Source organism: Erythrolamprus reginae, chromosome 5 (genome assembly GCF_031021105.1).
Source record: "Erythrolamprus reginae isolate rEryReg1 chromosome 5, rEryReg1.hap1, whole genome shotgun sequence".
NCBI lineage: Eukaryota > Metazoa > Chordata > Lepidosauria > Squamata > Dipsadidae > Erythrolamprus > Erythrolamprus reginae.
Genome location: NC_091954.1, coordinates 40,897,953 through 40,921,692, shown reverse-complemented (window position 1 = coordinate 40,921,692; position 23,740 = coordinate 40,897,953). Strand labels below are relative to the sequence as shown.

General features: G+C 37.0%; 1 protein-coding gene across 3 annotated transcripts in view; it reads left to right on the top strand.

Moving 5' to 3' along the window:
- The first annotated feature begins 238 nt into the window (after window positions 1-238).
- Window positions 239-23,740, top strand: part of LRRC27 (leucine rich repeat containing 27) — a 65,183-nt gene continuing 41,681 nt past the window's right edge. The window contains exons 1-7 of one of the 3 annotated variants that reach the window (XM_070752452.1): window positions 239-476; window positions 4,156-4,424; window positions 4,683-4,813; window positions 7,763-7,821; window positions 16,150-16,302; window positions 20,716-20,838; window positions 22,017-22,073. In XM_070752452.1, the coding sequence (XP_070608553.1) occupies window positions 4,215-4,424; window positions 4,683-4,813; window positions 7,763-7,821; window positions 16,150-16,302; window positions 20,716-20,838; window positions 22,017-22,073 (733 nt within the window). In that variant the 5' untranslated portion in view covers window positions 239-476; window positions 4,156-4,214. The remainder of the gene's footprint in view (window positions 477-4,155; window positions 4,425-4,682; window positions 4,814-7,762; window positions 7,822-16,149; window positions 16,303-20,715; window positions 20,839-22,016; window positions 22,074-23,740) is intronic. The other 2 variants (XM_070752450.1, XM_070752449.1) reach the window with 2 other exon arrangements.

Genomic DNA, 23,740 nt, shown 5'->3' with positions numbered 1-23,740 from the left:
AGACAGTGGGCGAGACTGGGACAACCTAAAAGGAGGGGCAGCTGAGCCTGCTTCCCTATACACACCCGCACAACTGCCCCTCTCCCTTTCTGCGCTATTTCTCCCGCGAAAGCGAACAAGCGGGGAACATCTCCCCCTCCCGTGCAAAATGCGAAAAGCCACCGGAGACCCTCCACTGCCCTCCGCGGCCGCAGAAGTAGCTCCTCGCTCGCCTTCCCTCCCTCCCTCCCTCCTTCCCGGAGCCGGCGAGCGGCCTCCTCCGGCGCTTCCCAGCCGCTTGAGGGGTTACTATGGCGACCCCGGCAGCTGCTCGCTGAGGCCTGTCTGTTGTCTTTTGGTCACGACATAAAGAGAGAACAAAAAAGGCGGGCGCCAATATATGCCGGGGCTGGAAGACGAGAGGGTGGCAGAAGGGAGGTGCAGAGGAGTTGGGCCTCCCCCAAAGCAGCCGCCCGTTCCTCGCAGCGCTACGCGGAGTAAGTTATGAGAAAGGAAGAGGAGGTGGGGGAGAGGGGGTTTAGGGCGACGAGAGAGCGCAGGAGAGTCTCGGGGCGCCGGGAAAACGACTCGCTGCCTTATTTTGTACCTCGACGCGAATGTAAAAGCATAAACTAAAAGGCTTTTAAAGATTAAAAAGCCGATGAAAAGAGGGATTATTATTATTTTTCCCTACGGAGTCTGTCATCCAAGCCCTGGATACCTCAAGAGATCAGGAGTTACGTCCAACCTGGGAGTAATTTAACTCCCCGGGGCAAAAAGAAAAAGGATTTCTTTCACAGAAAATTGCAGACTTTCCTTTAGTGGCTGCAAAAGAGTAGTAGGGCTAGCAAGAAGAATTAAACGGAATTTTGGACGGAGCCAAAAAGGGCAGTGTGCCTTGCTGGGTGGTAGGGAGAGAGGCTGAGGTCCCATTCAGGTTTCCTGAGGCCTGTTTGTTGACTTGGACATAAAGAAAAGGTGACAGGAAGCAGTTGGCTTAGGACAGAATTTCCTAGGCCAAGAAAAAACACATTGATTGCTAAGGAATTGTGGCTAGCATAGTGCATATACAAACGCAGAGTAGAATATGCACATGTGCATGTGTGTGCGTATGTATATGAATGTGTGTGTAAGTAAGTGTTTGTAACATATTTTCTTTTTAAGTCAATTCAGGTTTTTTTTCCTCTTGGCAAGTGCCTGGACTAGTCACCTTGGGCTTTCTTGCCAAAATTTCAGAAGTGGCTTGCCACTGTATTCTCCTTAGGGTTGAGAAAGAATGTCTGGCTTGAGGTCACCAACTGGTTTGTGCCTAAAGCAGCGCTAGAACCTATACTGTAGTCCCCCAGGTTTCAAAGTATGATGCCTTAACCATTACATCAAACTGACTAAATGTATATTATGATGTATAATTGATCCTGTAAAAGTAAAGAGGCCAATGGTAATAGTACAGAATAACTTTAGAATTCAAGTGTGGCATGCCTTTTTTCTGATAGTATTGAAATGAACAAAAAGCCAGCCAGTCAGGTCTAATGGTTAAGGCCCCAGGCTAGAAAGTTGGAATCTGTGATTCTAGTCTTGTTTTAGGCATGAAAGCTGACTGGGTGACTCTGGTTTACTCACTCTTGACTTAAAATATCAGGCTCAATTAACAAGCCAGTTAAATATTTCCCGTCAACCAATGGATCAACACTGTGGATGGGGGGCGGTGGGGGGGCGGTGGGAGACACCTGCTCTTATGGGAAGATGCTGGTAAGAAAAAAGATCAAATCAACAAAAACATATTACAATTTTGGATAGCTCAGTGATCTTGAAAGTAAGGGATGTTTGATGCTGATGCTGATGCTGCTTTACAAAGAGTTTATAACTTACCATATTTCCTCTGGTTTCTGTGTAAATATTTTTCAGAAATGAAAAAAACGAGATTGTATGTACGGTATCTTTTTACCCTAGCATTCCTAGATATAATTCAGTAAACTCTGTAGCATGCCAAATCCAATTAAATTGGCAATCGCCAAACATTCCAGATGGTAAACAGTACAGATTTTGCAGATAAGTACTGTAATAATGTAGGATCTTCCCCCCTCCTTTTTCTCTTCTGCCTTCTTTTTGTTTAACATCCAGCCCTAATAAAAAGTTTTAAGAACTTAATTCATAATCTTATTTATTATGTTATAACATTTAAATTAGTTTCAATTCTTAATATCATAGAGTTTGAAATACATAAATCCATGCTTCAATGTGTTACTAAAATAAACACCTATTCATTATCTCATAATAAATGTTTCTTAACAGTGTAAGGATATTTTGACAGATTCAGACAAAACCTAACTATTCTTTCATGCTTTCCAAGAATTCTAGAAATTAGCCAGTGTACTTGGTTAATTGCTTGTTTAGTGAAAGGAGGGGGGGGGAGAGAAAATTTTGTTCTTGTTATATGCTTCCAAACCTATTGATAAATCTCTGAAGGAAAGATAGGGTCAGGAAGCCAGAAATGAGTGATCTGATATGTAGGATATCTATCCTCGATATATTTTCTAGGTCCAGTAAAAGAAAGATTGGATCTGTCATATATTTTCTTCTGTTCTTCAAATGCATGATAGAAGAGCTGATCATAATGCATTAATAACCTATTAGCAGGAGATAGTGAAAAATAAATATCCAGGACTTTAATTTATTTATGTAAAATAAAAAATGATAAATAAATAAACTTGGAGAATATAGACTGAGGTTTTCATATGCATCCCTAGAAGGAGGATTGCTGACAATTTTATCTTTTATACTCATAACATCCCATTGCTTGTACTGTGAGTGAAACCAGCAAAAAAAAAGTAAATTAAGTGACTGAGGTAAGGAACTTTATTATAGAACATGAATGATAGAAAAAGATTCTATGATGGTTCTATGATGGAAGTGCTTGGGAAATAGCAATGCTGTGAGAGTTCTAAAGTAGAGACTAAAGGAAATAATTTTTACATGGATGGCAAGAAGGCTATGGATATTCCTTGTTTAGTGACTGCCTTCTACGTGGACTGTTCGCAATATGATGCTGATGAAAAAGTAATGTTATCAGTCCTAACATTTATAGCAACAGCAATAGCATTTAGACTTATATAATGCTTCATAGTGCTTTTATAGCCCTCTCTAAGTGGTTTACAGAATCAGCATATTGCCCCCAACATTTTGGGTTGTCATTTTACCCACCATAGAAGGATGGAAGACTAAGGCAACCTTGAGCTGGTGGTGAGAATTGAACAGCTGAGCTACAGGTAGCAGCTGAAGTAGAGTGCAGTGCTGCACTCTAACCACTGCACCACCCTGGCTCATATTTATGATCTTAGCACAGTAGTTCTCAACCTGGAGGTTGGGACCTCTTTGGGAGTCGAACAACCATTTCACAGGGGTCGCCTAAGACCACGGGAAAAGACAAATTTCCCATGGTGTTAGGAAATTAAGCTTCTATTCTGACACCTTGCAACATATTTTTACAATCCGACCAATGAGGTGTTTACAGTGGGGGTGTCCCTCTGACCTTCCTGCCAATCAGCTTAAAGCTCTGTTGGGAGAATTGGCACTAGATTTATGGTTGGGTGTCACCACAACATGGGGAACTTTCCTTTCCTTTCCTCCTTTCCTTTCCTTTCCCTTCCCTTCCCTTCCCTTCCCTTTCCTTGGCCCCTGTTCATATGCCAGCTAGGGCTTTCTTTCAGATATGTTTGCAAAAGAAGCCCCAATTAGAAGGAGGCACTGACTAGTTTGTAGGCCTAGGACAGAGATTCCCAATCCCCGGTCCATGGACCAGCACCGGTCCATAGCATGGCAGAAACTGGGCCACGCATACAAATGAAGCCCCATTTACAGGGTGCAGGCAACACATGAAACCACACTCCATCCACTCCAATTTTTTAACAACTAATTTGTAAAGCTCCATAAATAATCCAAATGAGATTATAGGGGGTTTTTTGTCCTTTGTTGGGAAGTGCTAGCGATATTAATAATATTGGAAAACAATTCTTATCAGTATTCAGTTCTCCAATATTGCAGTATTATAACTAACACAATTGTGAAGAAAAGGAACATTATTTAAGAAAACTTTCTACTAATGTTAAATTTATTTAGGAACAATAATATACGTATTTATCTTGTTGATTTACACATATTCTTTTTGCTATTTTTCAGTTTATTATCTTTGAATACAGAGTTGCTAGACTTCTGTCTTAACCAAAGTTAACTAACAAATGGAAGAAAAGTGGTATTATACAGAAAACAATGGCAGTGGAGATAACCGTCAAAATACCCAAAGGCGGAGTGATTCAATTTCTAGTTCATCAAGGCGCATCCACCGAGCTCTTGAAAAATTGGTATCTAATTCAGCAGTCTCTTTGGATCTGAGTCGAAAAGATTTACATCATCTTACTGAAGAAATATACAGATTATTTAATCTTAGAGTAAGTCTTTCACTATTAACATACATAATTAAAAGATAGCTGAAAAAATAGATGCTTTCCCACTTGAGATGTTGCAATATATATAAATTACATTTTAGATTACTATATCCTTGATAATTCTTTAAAAATTACTTGAATAATTTTAGCACTTCTTATTGTTTGGGGGGGAAATTATTATTATCAAATTACAATCTGGTAAACTACTCCTTTCTCTCTTTCTCTCTCTCTCCTCCTCATCTCCCCTCTCTCTCATTTTAGTATTTACATCTAGAAGGAAATGCCCTTTCTGTAATTCCTGAAGATTTTTTTCAGAACCTGTCAAATCTTACTTGGCTAGATCTACGTTATAATAAATTGAAAGAGCTTCCTTCTGGGATTGGATGCCACAAGTAAGTTTATATGTATATTGTAAGTTTATATATATGTAAGTAAGTAAAGTTGTACATTTCCACCCCATGTCCAGTCAACGAAGCAGTGGATGTGATGTGCCGGTGCCTGGAGGCTGTTGGGGTATGGATGGGTGTCAACAGACCCAAACTCAACCCTGATAAGACGGAATGGCTGTGGGTTTTGCCTACCAGGGACAATTCCATCTGTCCGTCCATCACCCTGGGGGGGGGGGGGAATCACTGACACCCTCACAGGGTGTCCTCCTCGATCCACAGCTCACATTAGAGAAACATCTTTCGGCTGTGGCGAGGGGGTCGTTTGCCCAGGTTTGCCTGGTGCACCAGTTGCAGCCCTATATGGACCGGGAGTCACTGCTCACAGTCACTCATGCCCTCATCACCTCGAGGCTCGACTATTGTAACGCTCTCTACATGGGGCTACCTTTGAAAAATGTTCTGAAACTTCAGATCGTGCAGAATGCAGCTGTGAGAGCAATCATGGGCTTCCATAGGTATGCCCATGTTACACCAACACTCCTCAGTCTGCATTGGTTGCCGATCATTTTCCGGTCACAATTCAAAGTGTTGGTTATGACCTTTAAAGCCCTTCATGGCATCGGACCAGAATATCTCCGGGACTGCCTTCTGCCGCACGAATCCCAGCGACCAGTTAGGTCCCACAGAGTTGGCCTTCTCTGGGTCCCGTCGACTAAACAATGTCGTCTGACGGGACCCAGGGGAAGAGCCTTCTTTGTGGCTGTCCCGACTCTCTGGAACCAGCTCCCCCCAGAGATCAGAATTGCCCCCACCCCTCTCGCTTTTTGTAAGCTCCTTAAAACCCACCTCTGTCATCAGGCATGTGGGAATTGAGATATTCCTTTCCCCCCAGGCCTATACAATTCATGCATGGTATGTTTGTGTGTATGTTTGATTTTTAATAAGGGTTTTTAGTTATTTAAAATATTAGATTTGTCATATTCTGTTTTATTATTGTTGTTAGCCGCCCCGAGGCTACGGAGAGGGGCAGCATACAAATCTAATAAATAAATAAATAAATGTTTATTGTTTTTTTAAAAAGGAATTTGTTCAGTAGTAGATATCATGTGTGTACTACTCAACAAATTGAGTAGTACCATGTATGATTAAATATTAACCCTAATTATTATCAAAATAACAAAATACAGGTAGTCTTCAACTTACAATAGCTCAATAGTCACATGATCAAAATTTGGTTGCTTGGCAACTGATTTGTATTTATGATAGTTGCAGTATCCTGGAGTCATCTTTTGCAGCCCTTTGACAAAATCAAAGGGGAAGCCAGATCTATTTAACGACCATGTTACTAACTTGATAGCTGCAGCGATTCATTTAACTGTGACAAGAAAAGGTCATAAAATGGGTCAAAACTCACTTAACAGATGTCTCGCTTAGCAAAAGAAATGTTGGTCTCAGTTGTGATTGTAAGTCAAGAACTGCCTGTATTAGAAATACTTTTGCAAAGTATGGACTTCATTTTTTAGAATTCTTAACAAGGGCCATGATGGCTGAATAATTCTGAGAGTTGAAATCCACACATTATAAAGTTGTCCAGGAAGCACTGTTATAACTATACCTTTAGCAATTCTTTATCCTTAAACTAGCCTGGCTGAAGAGACATTAGGAAAAGCTACAAAAACACACATCCCATTTATAAAATACAGATGAAATTTAAAAGCTCCAAAGTTTCTTCTCCATAGCTTTGACAAAATATGAAAATAGGTGTTATAAATTGTTGCCCTTTAGGGTTGCTTCTTATTTGGAACAGGCCATATGTCATCACTAGTAAAATTGAGGGTAACGAATAATAACAATCAGGTTATTTCTTAAATAGGATATTGATACAGAGCCTTGATTTGAGGGTTTTTAAAAAATTATGCTAGATGGGTGTATTTTTTCATGATAAATATATAAGCAAGCTTTTCAAAATAACTTATATACAGTAATATGCAGTTTTAAATAAATAAATTTAAGGGCGGGAATAGATTTTCTGCTATTCAGGTGTGTGCCAACTTCCAGAAAGAAAGTGAGATCTTATTTTATATCAAAAGCAATTGATAAAATTAGGAAAATTGACTCTTTTGTAAAACCTTGGCGCACCTTCTTTCCATATTCTGCCAGGCAGAGATATCCCGCAATGAACCATCTCCTTGAACAACCTTAAGAGTCAAATTGATTATTCTGTGGAGGCTAATGGTTCATTACTTTATGAAATTGCTCAGTTTTTGAAGCATATGTTGGTTTATTCTGAAACTACTCAGTATTTAAGAAGCTTCTGTTTACTATTCTGGCACTTCTACTCTGGATCCAGAGAGGACTACCGCTGCTTTTAATATTATGTTGACTTTGTCTTGGGAAACAAAATCTCTATTGAGTTCCCAGTGTGCTAAGAGCAATCCTATGACAGATAATTCTATCTGTCATCTTCAGAAGACATCTGTGGGCAATTGAAGTAAATTCTATATGTCATGACACTTCCCTGCAAATGCATCAATTTTTTGGCTATGATACTAGAATTAAACTAGACTGGGTGGGGGGATGACAAAATAATGGGCTGCAGAAAACTAGGGTCTGCAGTGAGCTTTCTGCATTATTTTTGTTCTTTCTCAGTTGACATATTAATCTGTTAAGAAAACAATGGGAATCTGTTTGTTGTGCCCTTATTTGCATTATCAGTCTGCAAAAGAATATATGTTTGAAAAAGCTCTTAATGCTAGAGAGAAGCTAATATCAAAGTATGCTCTCCCAATATGTATAGTAGAGTTTGATAATGATAAACAGTATTCTAGTTTTTAACTAGTTTTTCATTAAAATAATGTAAGAATGTATACATTAATTATCTTATCTTATTTTCATGACTGGTCATATTTAGTTGTTATATATTTAAATAGTATTTTCTGATTTATTAAAAAGGCAGCTGAAAACTCTCCTGTTAGAGAAAAATCCTATTAAAAGACTACCAGTGGAGCTTGGTAAGTATTCTGTGCTGATAATAATATCTAACTAAACTTGGTATACATATAATCCTTTCAAGATACTCTGTCTCAGGGTAAGCAGCATGAGGCAAAATTCAGAAAATTAGTTAGAACAAATGGCATTAATGACATGAGTTAAGACCAAAGGCAAGGAAAAAAATATAACTTGATCTAGTTTACAACTACACTAACTATATTTTCTTATCCTTGTAAATCATTCTTTTTATCATACCCTTGTACCACTTCACCACTGACTGAGTGGGTTTGGCCAGCTTGATGCCACCCACTGTGTATAGCATCTGCATGGTGTGGCCATCTGGGTGGGCGTGGCCAGCTTGACGCTGTTCCCCAAACTGCTGGCATGTTTGTTCTTCACATTGGGTAAACAGGGCTTAAGTGACACATATTTTCCAGGACAGTCCTGCAGGCTGAATCTGGTCCATGAGCTTTGTGTTTGACACCCTTGATCTACATAATTACTTCATTTTTGTTCCTATCCCTTTTTATTTCATTTTCTTTTTTTAACAAGGTTTTCCCAAAGGTTGATCACATGACTGGGGCTGCTGCAGTGGCCATAAGTATGAAAACTGATTATAAGTAATTTTGCAGTCATTGATCAAGTGGTTGTAAGTTGAGGATACCTGTAGTTATTTTTATTGATTGATTCAATATTACCTTCAAATGGAAATAGGTATTCCACTAAATGGATTATCTGACAGTTAGTTTCTTCCCACAAGAGATTATTAACCTCTTTGTTTCATCTTCTTAAGCAACCTTTTCTCATTGCATTTAACCACTTTCATGTTTCTCCTGACTCTTGTCCCATCTCTCACTTTCTTATACAGAAAAGTGTACTTATATACAGCTATTTGACTTTTTTTGACAAATATTTATTCATCACAAAAAAACATATATTCCGCGCTGCCTTCTATCAATATTTACCCAACGCTTGTTTGTCTATTTTTCTACATTTATTAAATTTAGTTCAAATCTACAAAACTAGATTGTCTAGAACAGGGATTTCAAACTGGATTTCTTTCAAGATCAGATCAGCATTGTAGTTCTCCTTCATGGGCTGCTGGTGGGGCAGGAAGTGGGGGAGGAGAGATGCCTCTTGCAGCATCCTGCCAGCCAAAATGGGACATGGGAGGTTGCACAAGGCTTGTTTCTGCTTGGCCGAATGCTGCCAGAGGCAGAAAATGGGACACATGGGGGTCTCATGAGGCCTCTGCATGGCCTGTTTTGGCCAGTAGAGGCACCGTGTGCTGGTCCTTTGATATTTCCATGCCAGCCCCGCGGGCCAGATTTAAGCACCTTGAGTTTGACACCTCTGGTCTAGATAGTGTTCACACAGGTGGAGTGAACAGAATATACAAGTATTGATGACCTTGAGTCAAGCCTGTGTTTTAGTAATAACAGGCAGATTTTTGTCGGCAATATTATAGAGATGAATTGTTATGCTCTTTTTCAATCTCACAATGTAGCCTACCATAGCAATAGCACTTAGTGTTATACACCACTTCATTTGGCTTTAAGAAGTATTCTCTGATGTTCACACATCTAAATATTAACCAGGCTCAGACCTGGTTAGCTTTATAGCCCAAGCAAGTTCATTCGTTTTCAGGGAAATGTTCCTATGTTGGTGAACATTGGTGCTTTCACACTTAAAACACCTTGTCTATTAATGTTGTTAAGCCCCAATCTTAATCTTTACATGTACTGACATACGCACCCTACAAACACACAATAAAAAGTCATAGAAAATATCAAGATTCCTTAGAACCAGGGCATTTCTGAGTTGGCTGATTTTTCAAACCTTTAAACGTTCTCCTTCCTTATTCAGTCTGTTGTGCAGGCAACTTTTGTCCATATTACACTGACACACATTTTTAAAGTTTCTGATATATACAGCATACACATTATTACATGTTAAGGGACTTTTTAACATCACTGCTATGCAAGGTTTATCAGTATTTCATTTTCTTATATTTCTATAAATGCAATCAGAGCCTTGTATTTTCCTAAGAAAGTATTTCTTAGGAAATAATCAACAAGGCCTATGTGAAGGTATTTTAATATTGTATCAGAAGTTAAAATACCAATGAGAATAAATAAGAATAGTGGGGGGAGGGAAACCACTGAAGATTTGAAACTGGGAATAGCATGACTACTGTTTTCTTGAAAAGATAAATAGTTTTACAGCATTAATAATAAGGTTTAACTGACAGCAATTTAGAATAATATAGAAAGGTATTTGTCTTCCAGCACTGCTTTTACAGAAATAATTTATGTGCAAATATACATGTAATCATGAATAAAATATAGACTAATGCAGAATTCTAAGTACTACACTTTTGAAAAATAAGAGCAAAACAGCAGAAATAGTAATTACTCAAGCTGTGAGTGGACGTTTTAAAATACTATTTTGAAGGCAGTGTGAAAAATGTGTTATTACCTGCATTATGATCTTGGCAGTTTTCATATTGTTTTCCCATTATATATTGGTTCTGTTTACCTTACATTACCGAAATGTATTTGTACTGTAACATTTTTCTTAATGAAATTAAACAGGCTTCTGTAAAGGGAAAAATAAATATGTTGTAAATTAAGTATATTTTAATTTTTGATATAATATAATTCAGAAGTTTTTCAATATACAGTACTTCTTTTCCAAATGTGATTACAATGGAAAATTAAGAACTGTGGATAACAGAGTATATTTTTGTCCTAATAATTTAGGTTTAAATTTAGTCCTAACAATAATTCTAATCGAGTTTTATCCCATTCTCATTTTCTAGAGACATTCTCCATCCTCGGAGAGGGGCGGCATAAAAGTCAAATAAATAAATAAATGTACAGGTAGTCCTTGACTTATAACAGTTCATTTAGTAACTGAAGTTAACGACGACACTGGAAAAAAGTGACTTATGACTGTTTTTTACATTTGCAACCATTGTCACATGAGCAAAATTCGGATGTTTGGCGACTGACTCAAATTTATGACGGTTGCAGTGTCCCAGGGTCATGTGATTTTCTTTTGCAACCTTCTGACAAGCAAAATAAATGGGAAAGCCAGGTTCACGTAATAACTGTGTTACTAACTTAACTGCAGTGATTCACCTACCAACTATGACAAGCAAAGTCAACAGATGTCGCATTTGGCAACAGAAATTTTGAGCTCAATTGTGGTCATAAGTCGAGGACTACCTGTACTGCATCCAGGACATTTATTATAGATATAACTACTTACAGTATTCAGAAATTTTTTCAATGTATCCAGATAATATTTTCTCTCCAGAACATTCTTATGTTTTCCCATGTCTAGAGAAAGGAATATCTGACCAATATCTTTTGATTCAGATCTATAAAGAACTGCCCAGATGAGAGCATTATTCGTTCACAGTGTATGCTGTTGATTAAAACAACATTTTAAATTTCATGGAATTGTATAAGAAATAACACAAACATTAAATACAGCAAAGATAAGGGAATTTCCTGCCCTCTGGTGGAGATATCTATGAAAACAGTTTCTGGAGTTACATACAGTACTTTAGCAGTAGGGTTAGAAATATATTTTTCAGGGCCTGTTTGATATGTAGGGTAGTTGTATCAGTATCTAGTGAAATAAGGTGGTTACAAAGAGCAATACATAATTTGTCCTGAATAGTGTCTCCTTCATCGCCTATTAAAATAAATTCCTTTACTGTACATACTGAGGAGCCCTGAGAGAAAAAGTGGATGAATAACAGAATAACAGAATTGGAAGGGATCTTGGAAGTCTTCTACCCAATCCCTATCTCAAGTAGTAAACCCTACATCATTTCAGATAAATCATTGTCCAGTCTCTTCTTTAAAACCTGCAGTGGTAGAGCACCCACAATTTCTGGAGTCAAGTTGTTCCATTGATTAATTGTTCTGTCAGGAAATTTCTGCTTAGTTTTTGGATGAAGAGACTCATAAGACACTAAGATAATATCCATGAGTTTATAGGTGTTTGGAACAAATGGAGTTTTGTATTTTGCTTGCTTTTAAAAATGTGGAGTACATTATAGATCACTGTGTACACTGATTTTTTTAAATGATTTTTTTTAAAAAAAAAATCTTACATCCTCCTTGCTTGGAGTTGGTCCCAGCAGCAGCAGCGGTGGTGGCATGTACAGATCAATAGCAGCTATAGATGGGAGCCAGCACAGCATAGTCTTGGGAATTAGAAGCATAAGGCAGTGGGGATCAACTTCACCAGCAGCTGTGGCTTTCTACTTTGCTGGTTCATAGATAATGGAGCAAATATTCTGGTCCTTGCACCTATGCAGAATAGATATGAGTGGAGTTACTTGGCTGTAGTTTCCAAGCCAAGGACCTGGAAACACAAGGAAACAACAGCAATTGCTGGCCATCAACAAACCAATCAACTAATAGGAAGATACTACATAAATGCAACTCATGGAACAGCCCAAATAACATATTCCACTTCCCATTCCATAGACCTTAATGTTTTTGTGTGTGTGTGTCCTGGCTTCAGTGTAAAAATAAAATATTTGTGCAGTTGATAGGCAAAGTTCTGGTCAAATTGGGGGCCAAACCTGCAGAAGTATTATGTAGGAATTCACACACACCCATAGAGTTTACAAACAATTATTTTGCAGCAGGGCTTGTAAAAATGTTATGAAGTGTTATCTGGAGAAGTGGCAGAGACAGGTAAGGAAGGCAACTGAAGAACAGTTGAGGAAGCAAGAGAAAGAATATGTGTGTGCATGATAGCTTACTTGAGGCTAGAAGAGAAGACGTAATCTGAATAGACAGTTTGTAATGCATCACTTCAGAATATCTTGAAAAGTACAAGCGATGAATCAGAGGCTTGGCCAGGAACACCAAGGTCAAAACAAGCAGAAATCAAGAACAGGAATTCACAAATGAAGTTGCCGAACTTGTTTCCAGTAAGAGAAGGAGCCCTTGCATAGATTAAATCTTCTCCCCACCAAGCACACTCAGCTGAAACATTTCCTGCTCAGCAGTTACCAATAATGAAGCATGGGGCTTGCTTGCAGGGTCAGCATCTTTCTGCTTGCTTGGAAGGTGCTTACTTTGCCAAAGTACAGGATTCTCAAATCTGTGAAGTTTGTACGGCTTCTTGGCACCCATTTTAGCTAAAGAAGGAACGGTGCTGGCTGAGGAGAGGATATCAGTGTTGGATCTAGTGACTTATTGAATCATTAGGCTCAGCACCCACTGGGACCTGATCTGTATGTATCTTAGCATTTGGGTTTGAGATGGGTGAAATTCTGACAGGTTCCGATAGCATAAATTTTGGGTAGTTTAGAGAACTTGCAAATACCACCTCTGGCTGGCCCCAGAATAGGGAGGGAATGAGGATTTTGCAGCATCCTTCCCCTGCCACACCCATCAAGTCATGCCCACAGAACCAGTAGGGAAAAATTTTGAATTTCACCCTGGTTTGAGGCAATAACATTTTCAGAGTCTTTGCTCTCTAGATAATCAAGTAGAAGTCCTTCTGGTTAAAGGACCCTCTTGCCTCCAGGTGTTGTGAGTGCTCCATCACTGGAAGTTTTTAAGAGGAGATTAAACAATTTGCTTGAAATAGGGTTTTCTGTTGGACTAGAAGACCTCCAATGTCCCTTCCAACTCTGTTGCTATCTTATTCTGTTCTGTTAAGGTGAGCTCTAGGGAGCAGTTAATTGCTCTATTAGCCTTCCTGCTGCACAAGAACACCTTCCTTGAACTACTAGATTCTGTTGCAGGATTGGCAGTGGAGTCATTGGGAGCCTGACACATACCAGGGTTACCCATTAGATTTGTTTCTTTTTTTCTTTTTGGTCATAAATTAGTTGCAACCTGATCTGAAAATGGAGGATAATATATAGGCAATCCTTAACCTATGGCCATAGTTGAGCCCAAAATTTATGTTGTTAAGTGAGTTTTGCCCTATTTTATGGCCTTTTTGCCACAATTAAGTGAATCATTGCAGTTGTTATGTTATTGACATGGTTAAGTGAATCTGGCTTCCCCATTGACTTTGTTTGTCAAAATGTCGCAAAAGTGGATCATATAACCCTGGGACACTGCAACCATCATAAGTGTGAGCCAGTGACCAAGCATCTGAATTTTGATCACATGACTATGGGGATGCTGCAACAGTCATAAATGTGGGAAACGGTCATAAATCACTTTTCAGTGCCATTGTAAGTTCAAAAGGTCAGTAAATGAACTGTAAATTGAGGACTGGCTGTAATCAGTCCTTTGCCATGTCAGATCATTTTCTGGTCACCCTTTGGCTTCCCAGTGTAAAAAATTGTGACTTATTTAATCAACCCACTCCAGGCAATTAATGGACCCTGCAAGATTTCAGAAAGACTTTAGAATATTTTCCAAGAATTAATTGACATTCTGGAATGAGCGTATGACAAGGACCCAACATTGGATTTTTCCAAATATTACCTCATTGTCCTAAGGTGCTGCTTTGTTTTCTGACCAAGCCATTCATCAAAGATGAAGAATAAATCCAAGAAAGTGCAAATATTAAAGCCCATATTAGGCATTGTGCTGATAAAAGCTGCAAAGCCTGGCTCTTTCTGCTGTTTCTGCATCTTTCCTAGTTCCTCATAATTTATTTATTTATTTTATTTATTAGATTTGTATGCCCCCCGTTTCGGTAGACTCGGGGCGGCTCACAACACAATAAAAACAGTTCATGACAAATCTAATAATTTACAATCTCACCAGATTTTAATATCATGGTATCCTTCTCTGTTGCCTAAGGGAATTAGCAAGGAGAGTCGAGTGTTGCAGTGCTGGGTTTTACTATATTCAGTGTTTTCAGTGGTTTGGAGGAAAATTTGACCGGGAGACATCTGACACATGTCTCTGGGCTCCATCCTCTTGCCCCTCCTGTTTTATGCCTACATGACTCTAATGTTTAAAGACTGTAACTTGTTGCTTGTATCCTAAGATTTTTATTAGTATTAATTGTTTCTTCATTGCTTATTTGACCCCTATGACAATCATTAAGTGTTGTACCACATGATTCTTGACAAATGTATCTTTCTTTTATGTTCATTGAGAGCATATGCACCAAGACAAATTCCTTGTGTGTCTAATCACACTTTCCCAATAAAGATTTCTATTCTATTCTATTCTATAGTTGAAGTCATATATTATCAGTTGCTCATAGCCCCCAGTTGTAAATCTTGACCCTAGGCAAATCATGTATAGTTGATAACTAGCACCAATAACAAGCAGATTGGCAACCAGTGCAAGCTCCCAGATCAATAGCTATCAACAAGAGCATACTAAAGCAAGCCACTAGTTCACTAAGTCATAGTTCACTCCAATGCATTCTGGCCAGCTGAAGCTTCTGAATGATTTCAAGGACAACCTCATGTAGAGCATATTGCAGTAATTAAGCCTTGCTATATCTAGGGCATGAATGGCTATCTGAAAGCCACTCCTCTCAATCTAGGAAAGGGTACCATTAATGCACCTGAGGTAGCTGAACAAGGTTCACTTTGCCACAACTGCCACCTGCTCTTTGAACAGGAGCTGTGAATCCAAAAGGATTCCCAGATGACATGTCTCAGCCTAGTACTAGTAGGGAAAGTAATCAGATCCAGAGTATTTTAATATCCACAACTACTGAGGACTGAGTTGGAGTTGGTTTTCCCCTTCTAATCCTTTTGTACAATTTCATGTTGTGTGCTAATTGTGCCTGTTCCTGAATTGGAAGGCTCTCCTCATAGTCATTCATGTCCTAAGCAACTTCCAGGTGGGTTATTGTAGCCCTTGAAAAGTATATCAACATTTTTAGCTGATACAAAATGCACCAGCATGGGCAGTTATGTGTGATCTTAGAATGACATACATTGCATCTCTGCTTTATGAATTGCATTAATTGCCATATATGGCTTGGAACCTGAGTTTCTTCAAGAATGCCTGTCCCAGGTAAAATCAGTGTGCTTGATATGCAAAGCAAGTGGTAAAGAAATGGAATAAATAAATAAATAAATAAATAAATAGGGAATGTTTGCTGAGATCCTGATCAACTGGAATTAGCAGGAAACAGTATAAAAGCTGCCATTTTCTTTGAAGCTTTTGCTGGTATAGAACAGCCTGTCTCTTGAGTTGAGGAAGGTCTTCATGCTCTTCCACCAACTTATTGAAACCTGAATGCTCTAAGTGTATTTTCTTGCAAACCAACAGTCTTATTGTTTCTAAGTAACTTTGCTATTAAATAATCACGATAAATAATAGGAAGAAATTTTTATTCTAAAACATTTTAACCTTACATCTTTGACTTTCTTCTTTTGGCAGGCAACGTAGCTTCACTTACAGCCTTAAATCTCAGGCATTGTCCTCTGGAATTTCCCCCTGTTGAAGTGATACAGAAGGGTCTGGCATTCATTTTATGCTTCCTCCGAAAAAACTGTCATCAAAATATTGAGTATGAAGAGTCTATTTCTCCAGGTATAGTAATATTTTAATCATGCTTTTGAAATAACAATATTGACCTAATTGATTAACTAAAATTTGATGACTGCAATGCTCTCTACATGGGGCTGTCTCTGAAGAGTGTTGGAGACTGCAAATTGTGAAAAATGCAGCTGTGCGAGCTATTGTGGGGCTCCCAAGATCTGCCCACATTTCAACATCACACCATGAGCTGTATTGGTTGCCAGTTGGTCTTTGGGCACAATTCAAAGGGCTGATTATGTCCTACAAAGCCCTACATGTCTTGGGACCAGACTACCTACTGGACCATCTTCTGCCTCATGTATCCCAGCGGCCAGCTAGGTTCCACAGAGTCGACTTTCTCCAGCTCCTATTGGCCAGACAACGTCGTCTGGTGGGGCCCAAGGGAAGAGCCTTCTCTGTGGTGGCCGCAGCCCTCTGAAACGAACTCCCTCCAGAAATACGTACCACCTCTCCCTTCTGGTCTTTCATAAAGCTCTGAAGACCTGCCTCTGCCCACGGACATGGGGGCTGTGAGTGATGAGATTGTCTCCGGCCGAAGTTGTGAATGAATTGGATGAATGGGAATGACTGTACATGGGTTTTTAGAATTTCTGCTAACTTTGTATATTTCTTCACATATATTGTTTGTGTTTACAATATTGTATGCAGCCCCAAGTCACTTCAAGAAGGGTGGCATAAAAGTCAAACAAACAAACAAACAAACAAACAAACAAATAAACAAACAAAATGGACATGAGTTTTAAATAAGGTATCAAGTGACCTGAAAATATTTGTGGGACTGTCTTTCCCATTGTTTCTTCTCATCTTGCAGTGAAGGCATGTGTGATCTTTTGTAATCAAACAGTGTGATCTCTTTGGACTTAGAAGTTGTGCTTTCTGCGTGGGTGCACTTGCTCTTTGTCCCTCTGGGCATCCAAAGAGCCAACCTGGGTAACCTTTGGAAGGCTTTAAAGATGTGCCTGTGTTTCTTGATATTTGGGCCAGGAAATTAGCTGAGATTTGTTGTTGAATTGTTTAATTTTAATTTTTTAACTTTGGGAATCATGAGTTATAGGCTGTAATTTTTATTTTAATCCACTATCTTCTAGAGTCTCTGTTTCTATTTAAGGCACAAAATATCAATATACCCATTCTTTATTGAAGAAGCTAAGCAGGAATCAGTTTAATCATACATTAAACTGGGAAGGAGGAGGAGGAGATAGGTCTGATTAAATCAGTTTTGTTATTTCTGTTTTGGTGGAATTTTTTTGTTGTAGCTCATTGAGTTGTACACTCTTAAATAAAGTATAAGAACCATATGCTCCACTTGTGGAAAGTATAGAATTTTCCAGTTGTCTTTGGTACTCATTGAGCTATAGAGTATGTAAGGATTTTCTGTGGTATATAAGGGTTTCAGTGATCCCAGATAATAAATCTAACATATTCTGCATTGTGGTTCATATTTTACCTATTGTGCTTAGGCTCTTAATAAAGGCTCCATGCATATGACATACAGTTGTTTAGCTACTAATATTCTATGGTAATTTTGGCAACTGCTCTTGGAGTGTTAATGGATTAAATGATTAAACACAACCATTTAAGTCATTCCTTATTGACTTAAGCTATTGTTCATGCTTGATTGATTGAAGTCAGTATCAATTCTTAATGTCAGCCTTGCCAGATAAGCTCAGACAGGAAAAATACAGTAAAGTTAATTCTGCTTTTCTCTAATGTTACTACAGTATTACAGAACCCTGCAAGCTGGAAAATATAATTCTCCTGTTATATTTTGGGTGTATTTATTGGATGATTCTTCCCCCCCCCCCCCCCCCATTTTCTTGGCTGCCTGTGGTATTCTCAATAGTCTTCTGCAACACCAAAATTCAAAAGCCTCATTAGTCTTTCTATTGTGCTTTTTAAAAGTTCAACACTTTCATAGAATGTTACAGGGAAAATGATTGCCTGAAGAATTCTGATCTCTGTAGATATAAACACAACCCAGAATTTGAATATCTTTTCCAAGATTTCATGGCTGTTCTACCAACTGCTGGTCTGCTATTTATTTCTTGATTGCTGCTTTATTTTATTTTATTTTTTGTTGCTAGTTGATCATAAAGGCAGAAAGTATCTACCACTACTCAATATCTTTAATGTTGCATCTTTAATTCTAAGGCTGGTTGCTGAACTTGTTATTAATTTGGTCTTTTTAAATATTTAATCTTAATTTCTTTTTCTTTTTTTTCCCTTTTTTTTTTTGGTGCTCCTTGATTTTACTACTGTATCTTACAGATCATTTGCATTTTCAGCCATCAGAATATTGTCTTTAACATAGCTCAGGTTACTGATATTTCTTCTTCCAGTTATAAAACCACACTCATCTTCTTCCAATACAACTTCACTCAATATTTATTCCATATATAGGTTATAAAATAAGGGTCATTATATAGCCTTTTCTCAACCTGGAGCAAGTCTTTTACCCTATATTCTCCATACTGTGGCTTCCTAACCTATGTGTAGATTTTGTATGATTTTGTATGAGGACAATGAAATGTTCTGTGATTCCCATTTTTCCAAACACATTCCATCTTTTGACATGATTGAAACAATCAAAGACCTTTCTATAATCCATGAAACACATACTGACTTCTTTTTGTGATTCTTTGGTTTTATCAATTATTTAGCTTTAATTTATTTATTACAGTTATCTTATTAATAGAACTGTAGTTGATCCTCTGAAAGAAAGCAATGTATTTTGATGTTAAGGAAAATATAGTCCTCAGTACAAAGGAATTGTTGTTTATTAAAGTTAATTCAGGGTCCATACCCAACACAGTCAATGTGCTGTAATCAAGACAATATTGCAATAGCTTGTCTAATATTTAGGCTTAATTTATTTTATTGGTTCATGTTTTGGGTTTAGGTTTCACATTTAAATAGTCTGAATTCTTGGTTAAATTATCAGTGAATGACTAATGGGTTCCTTTTTATTTATCATGAGAAAAAAAGTCAAGTGAATCTATTATGCAAATAGTTTTAATAATTTGATTTTTGGAAGTAAATGAAAGCAAAACAACAACAACAGTGGATGTATCCAGAGAGAAAAATACTACGTAACTCGTCTAATCCCTACCTTTCTGAAGCAAGACTGATGAGAAGAATAACAAGATCTTTAAAGAATTGTGTTTATATGTATTTGGATGCATAGGTATAGTAAATCCTTTTGAATGTAACATCTACATTATGTTGCCTAGTATTTTATGTACCAGATTTGTATGTAGATGATTGTTAGAATAGGAGATTTGTTTGGAATTGCCAGTCAAGCAGTGGCAGCAGGCAACTTCTCCCTGATAATATTGCTCTATACCAGTGGTTCTCAACCTGGTGGTCGGGACCCCTTTGGGAGTCAAACGGCCATTTAACAGGGGTCGCTTAAGACCGTGGGAAAAGACAAATTTCCCATGGTGTTAGGAACTAGAGCTTCTATGCTGGTACCTTGGAACATATTTTTACAATACGAACAATCAGGCATTTACAGTGGGGGTGTCCCTCTGAACTTCCTGCCAATTAGAATAAAGCTCTGTTTAGAGAATTGGTGATAGACTTATGGTTGGGGGTCACCACAACATGAGGAAATGTATTAAGGGGTCGCAGTATTGGAAAAGTTGAGAACCACTGCTCTATACAGTGTTTGGAGAATGATTGCAACTACAGCTTCTATGCTGCTCGATGATTATACAGGGCTTTGAAATCTTAGAGTAATTCTTTATAAACAAAGTAACTTTTCATCTGTACATAGTTGCCTTCTACATGTAAAAGACAGCAAGAATGTCATGCAATGAATTTAGCAAGCACATTCCGCTATCCTTTCCATGTATAGCTTAATCACAGAGAACGAACAGTATTCAAAGCACAAAAATATGTATTCTGTAATACTGTGCCATATCTACAATTTTTAATATATGGACCTTTTTTCTTTTTTTTTGCATTTGACACTACGACAACTGATTATTTTCTACACTCATCCCATGCTTCTGAATGGTGTTTACAGTTGAAATAGAAAGAATATATATTTCTGTTATTCATGAAACTCATACAGATTTTTACCAGTAATGTAATGTTTCCAAATCTTTTGACGTTTATATGGGAAAGTAATAAATTGGTTTTTATGCTATAGTGATCTTACTTTAGAGCATCAATAATTCTATTCTTTAAAAAATATAGTGTTCTAAATAAACAACTGCATAATAAACATACTGTTCTTTTTTTAAAAAAAACCCATGTCTTTTGCACAATTTCATTTCTAGATGCCTCTTTGGTATTTTATTGATCTTCAAAGGAGAACATTCATAAAAAATGTGTAGCAAATCATCATGTGTCGGCATAGTTGTAACATGTGCACATACCTTGAAATTCTGTATTTCACAGACCTGCCTTCTCCGCTTGAACAAGAAGCAAAGGCCATTGTTAGAGAATACAAGAAAAAATGTGACAGACCACCTGATCGTAGGAAAGCTTTCAACGCTTTGTGGAAACAGATGAGCCTCTTTAGTGAGTTTAGTAGAACACTAGCATTGGAAGCCAACATCATTTTGATACTACTCCTTTGAATATACTACTGTATTTCTGAATCTAGATCATATAAGGGTTTAGTTCAAATATTCTACTTAAAACTATGATTTAGGCTCTATCGCAAGCTCATTTTTTTCAAGCTCCAATTCCCTCCTAAACTTGAAACAATTAAATTTTCCATTGCCTCTAAGTAGATAATAATAATTATTTATTAGACTCATATGCTGCCCCTCTCTAAAGTTATAGTAAACCGTTAGCTAAAACCCAAAATTTAAAATTAAGCTAATTATATGGTTAATGACAGTTTGCCCATTTGGAACTAGAAAATTAGTAATTAAATTGGAATATGAAGAAGGATAAAGAACTTATCAATTGGCAGCCTTGATAGCTAAAAATCATAGTAGCAATGTGCCAGTTTGGTCTAGAAGTTAAGGCATCAGGCTAGAAATTAGGAAACTGTGAGTTTCCTAATTTCTGTGATAGCTGGCTGGGTGATTTTGAGCCAATCACAATCTCTCAGCCCAATTTACGTCACAGAGTTGTTGTCAGGAAAATTGGGAGTATTAGTATGTTTACTGCGTAAATCAGTTCACACATAGCAGATCCAACAATAACATTACAGATTAGCCCTTAAAGACTATTCAGATTCATTTTGTGCAGTTTAAAAAACCATTTGCTGGATATTGTGCCCAAATGTCTTGCCTTATCCCAAAGAAACAAATAATTTCTTGAAGAAATCACAGAATATCTATAAATCAAATTATATTTAATTTCTAGAGAAATAGTATGAGTAGCACAAAAATATTTTGTATGTTTTAATATTTCTAGTTTGATGGTATCCTCTGCTTTTAACTGGCTTTATTTCAAATATTATTTCATTACAGTAGTTCCTTCTTTTATATTATTTTTTTCCCTCTACAACTCTGGATGCTGTGTATTTTGTTCAAATACCAATCTTCTACCCTATTAAAAAGAACTAAAACCCCTGGAAGCTAAAATATTGATGTTCCTTCCCAAGAGGTAAAATCAGTATTGAGTGTCTGTTACTAGATCAGAACTACTAATAATTTAACCCCTGTGGTTTCAAATATACTTAGATCCCTGAAAATTCAATTTTCACAAATGACATAATTATTTTTTAATTTTGTGATTTATAGATTTAATTCGGTTTAAACCCAGAAGCGCTCGAAGAATCAGTAGTGTGTCCAGTAAAGGTAGCACTTAAGAAAATATCTTATTTTTAATTAAGTAGTACAGTATTCAGCTTATTAAGATGTACATAACTGATGTTGTGATTCTTTTTCCAAGTCAAAAGCACATAATACCTGTTCAAATATTATTTCTTTTAAAAAAAGGTTCAGTGTGCAATATGCCCTCTTTGTCTGTTATAAAAACAGTAACAACAAGATCATCAACAACAACAAAAAGATTTAGCAGAAAACATAAAGATCATTTTGGATTACTTTAATACTTACTGTTGTGTTTCATACAGCGTACATTTAAAACAGTTTATGTCAGGTTACAATATCACATTGTTTAGCAGTAGTACTGTGACAATATAATGGTAATAACTGTAATTAATATGTTTGCCAATCTAACTACATAGCATTTCCTCTTACAACACTTAAACAAATGTATTTGACTTAAGAAAATTTAGAATGGACTGAAATGAATGCTCAATTAGCATTCTGAACATTTTTTGTTGAATTATTTTTATTTGCTTTTGGATTTGTTTTTTTTACTTTATTTAAAACACATAATTCTAAAGATTTAAGCCATGGCTTTAGAATTGTAGAGCAAAAATACTAACATACTCTTATATATGCTTTTTGCCATTAAAGTAGCATTTTTGGAAACTGGAGCTTTGAAAATGCCATGAAAATAAGAAAAAAAATTCACCAGTTTAAAAAAATGTATCATTTTCAGCTTTTTTGCCTATTTATGTGATAGAAGTTTGTAACATTTATTGCTGTCTTAACATCCATGTCAAACATCAGAATGTAAAGAAATAGTTGAATGTTATTTATATACTGTAATAGTAATTTTTTTATGCATATGTAACATTTTTCAAAACTTGTATTTCTGAAAATCTTGTACAGTATTTGATAACTATATGATCATAAAACATAAGTAAAGGCTTTTTATGTAAAAATAAATTGTACTTTCAAATACTCGGTAGAATTCTTTGATTGACTAATCGTTTTATTTGATACATACATGATTTGTTTTCTGTGGTGTCTTATTTCGCTTTGAATTTAGTTCACTAGCATGGCACAGATACTGGACGTCTCTTCAAACATTACTTTTCTTAACTTCAAAGCAACTGAGAAAATAAATGCTGATTGCCAACTTTTTCCATAAATTACCTGAACTATTTCAGAAACCACATTTCTAATAACTACCAATCAAAGAACACTGTGCAGTTTTCCCATCTTTTCCTTCTTAATTTTTTGTAGGAAGAAAAATCTTTGCACTAAACGTGGGAAAATATGGGAGGATTGCTAGGGGAAAACTACCAATGTAATATTGCATAAATATAATAGAATTTTATCCTGCAAGAAGATTTGGAACTATGCTGGGAACAGCTAGTTCAGTGAAGGAGGCTATTAACGACCAAAGTCATAAACATTATGAAGATTAGGGGCTATGTAAGGTCAAATTCTTATTTTACCTTGTATTCTAGTATAAATACAGTTACTCATAAATGAATAAAAATTAGCTACTTGTCAACCCAGAAGACTAATTAGAGACTAATTAGGGTGAAATCAAAACTGTAGCATGTAGCATGCATGAGTATTTCCAGCCTTAAGGGCAATTTATAAACAGGAAAAATGTAACTTCAGGTCAAATGTTTTAGGTGAAATCTTCAGGCTTTAAGCAT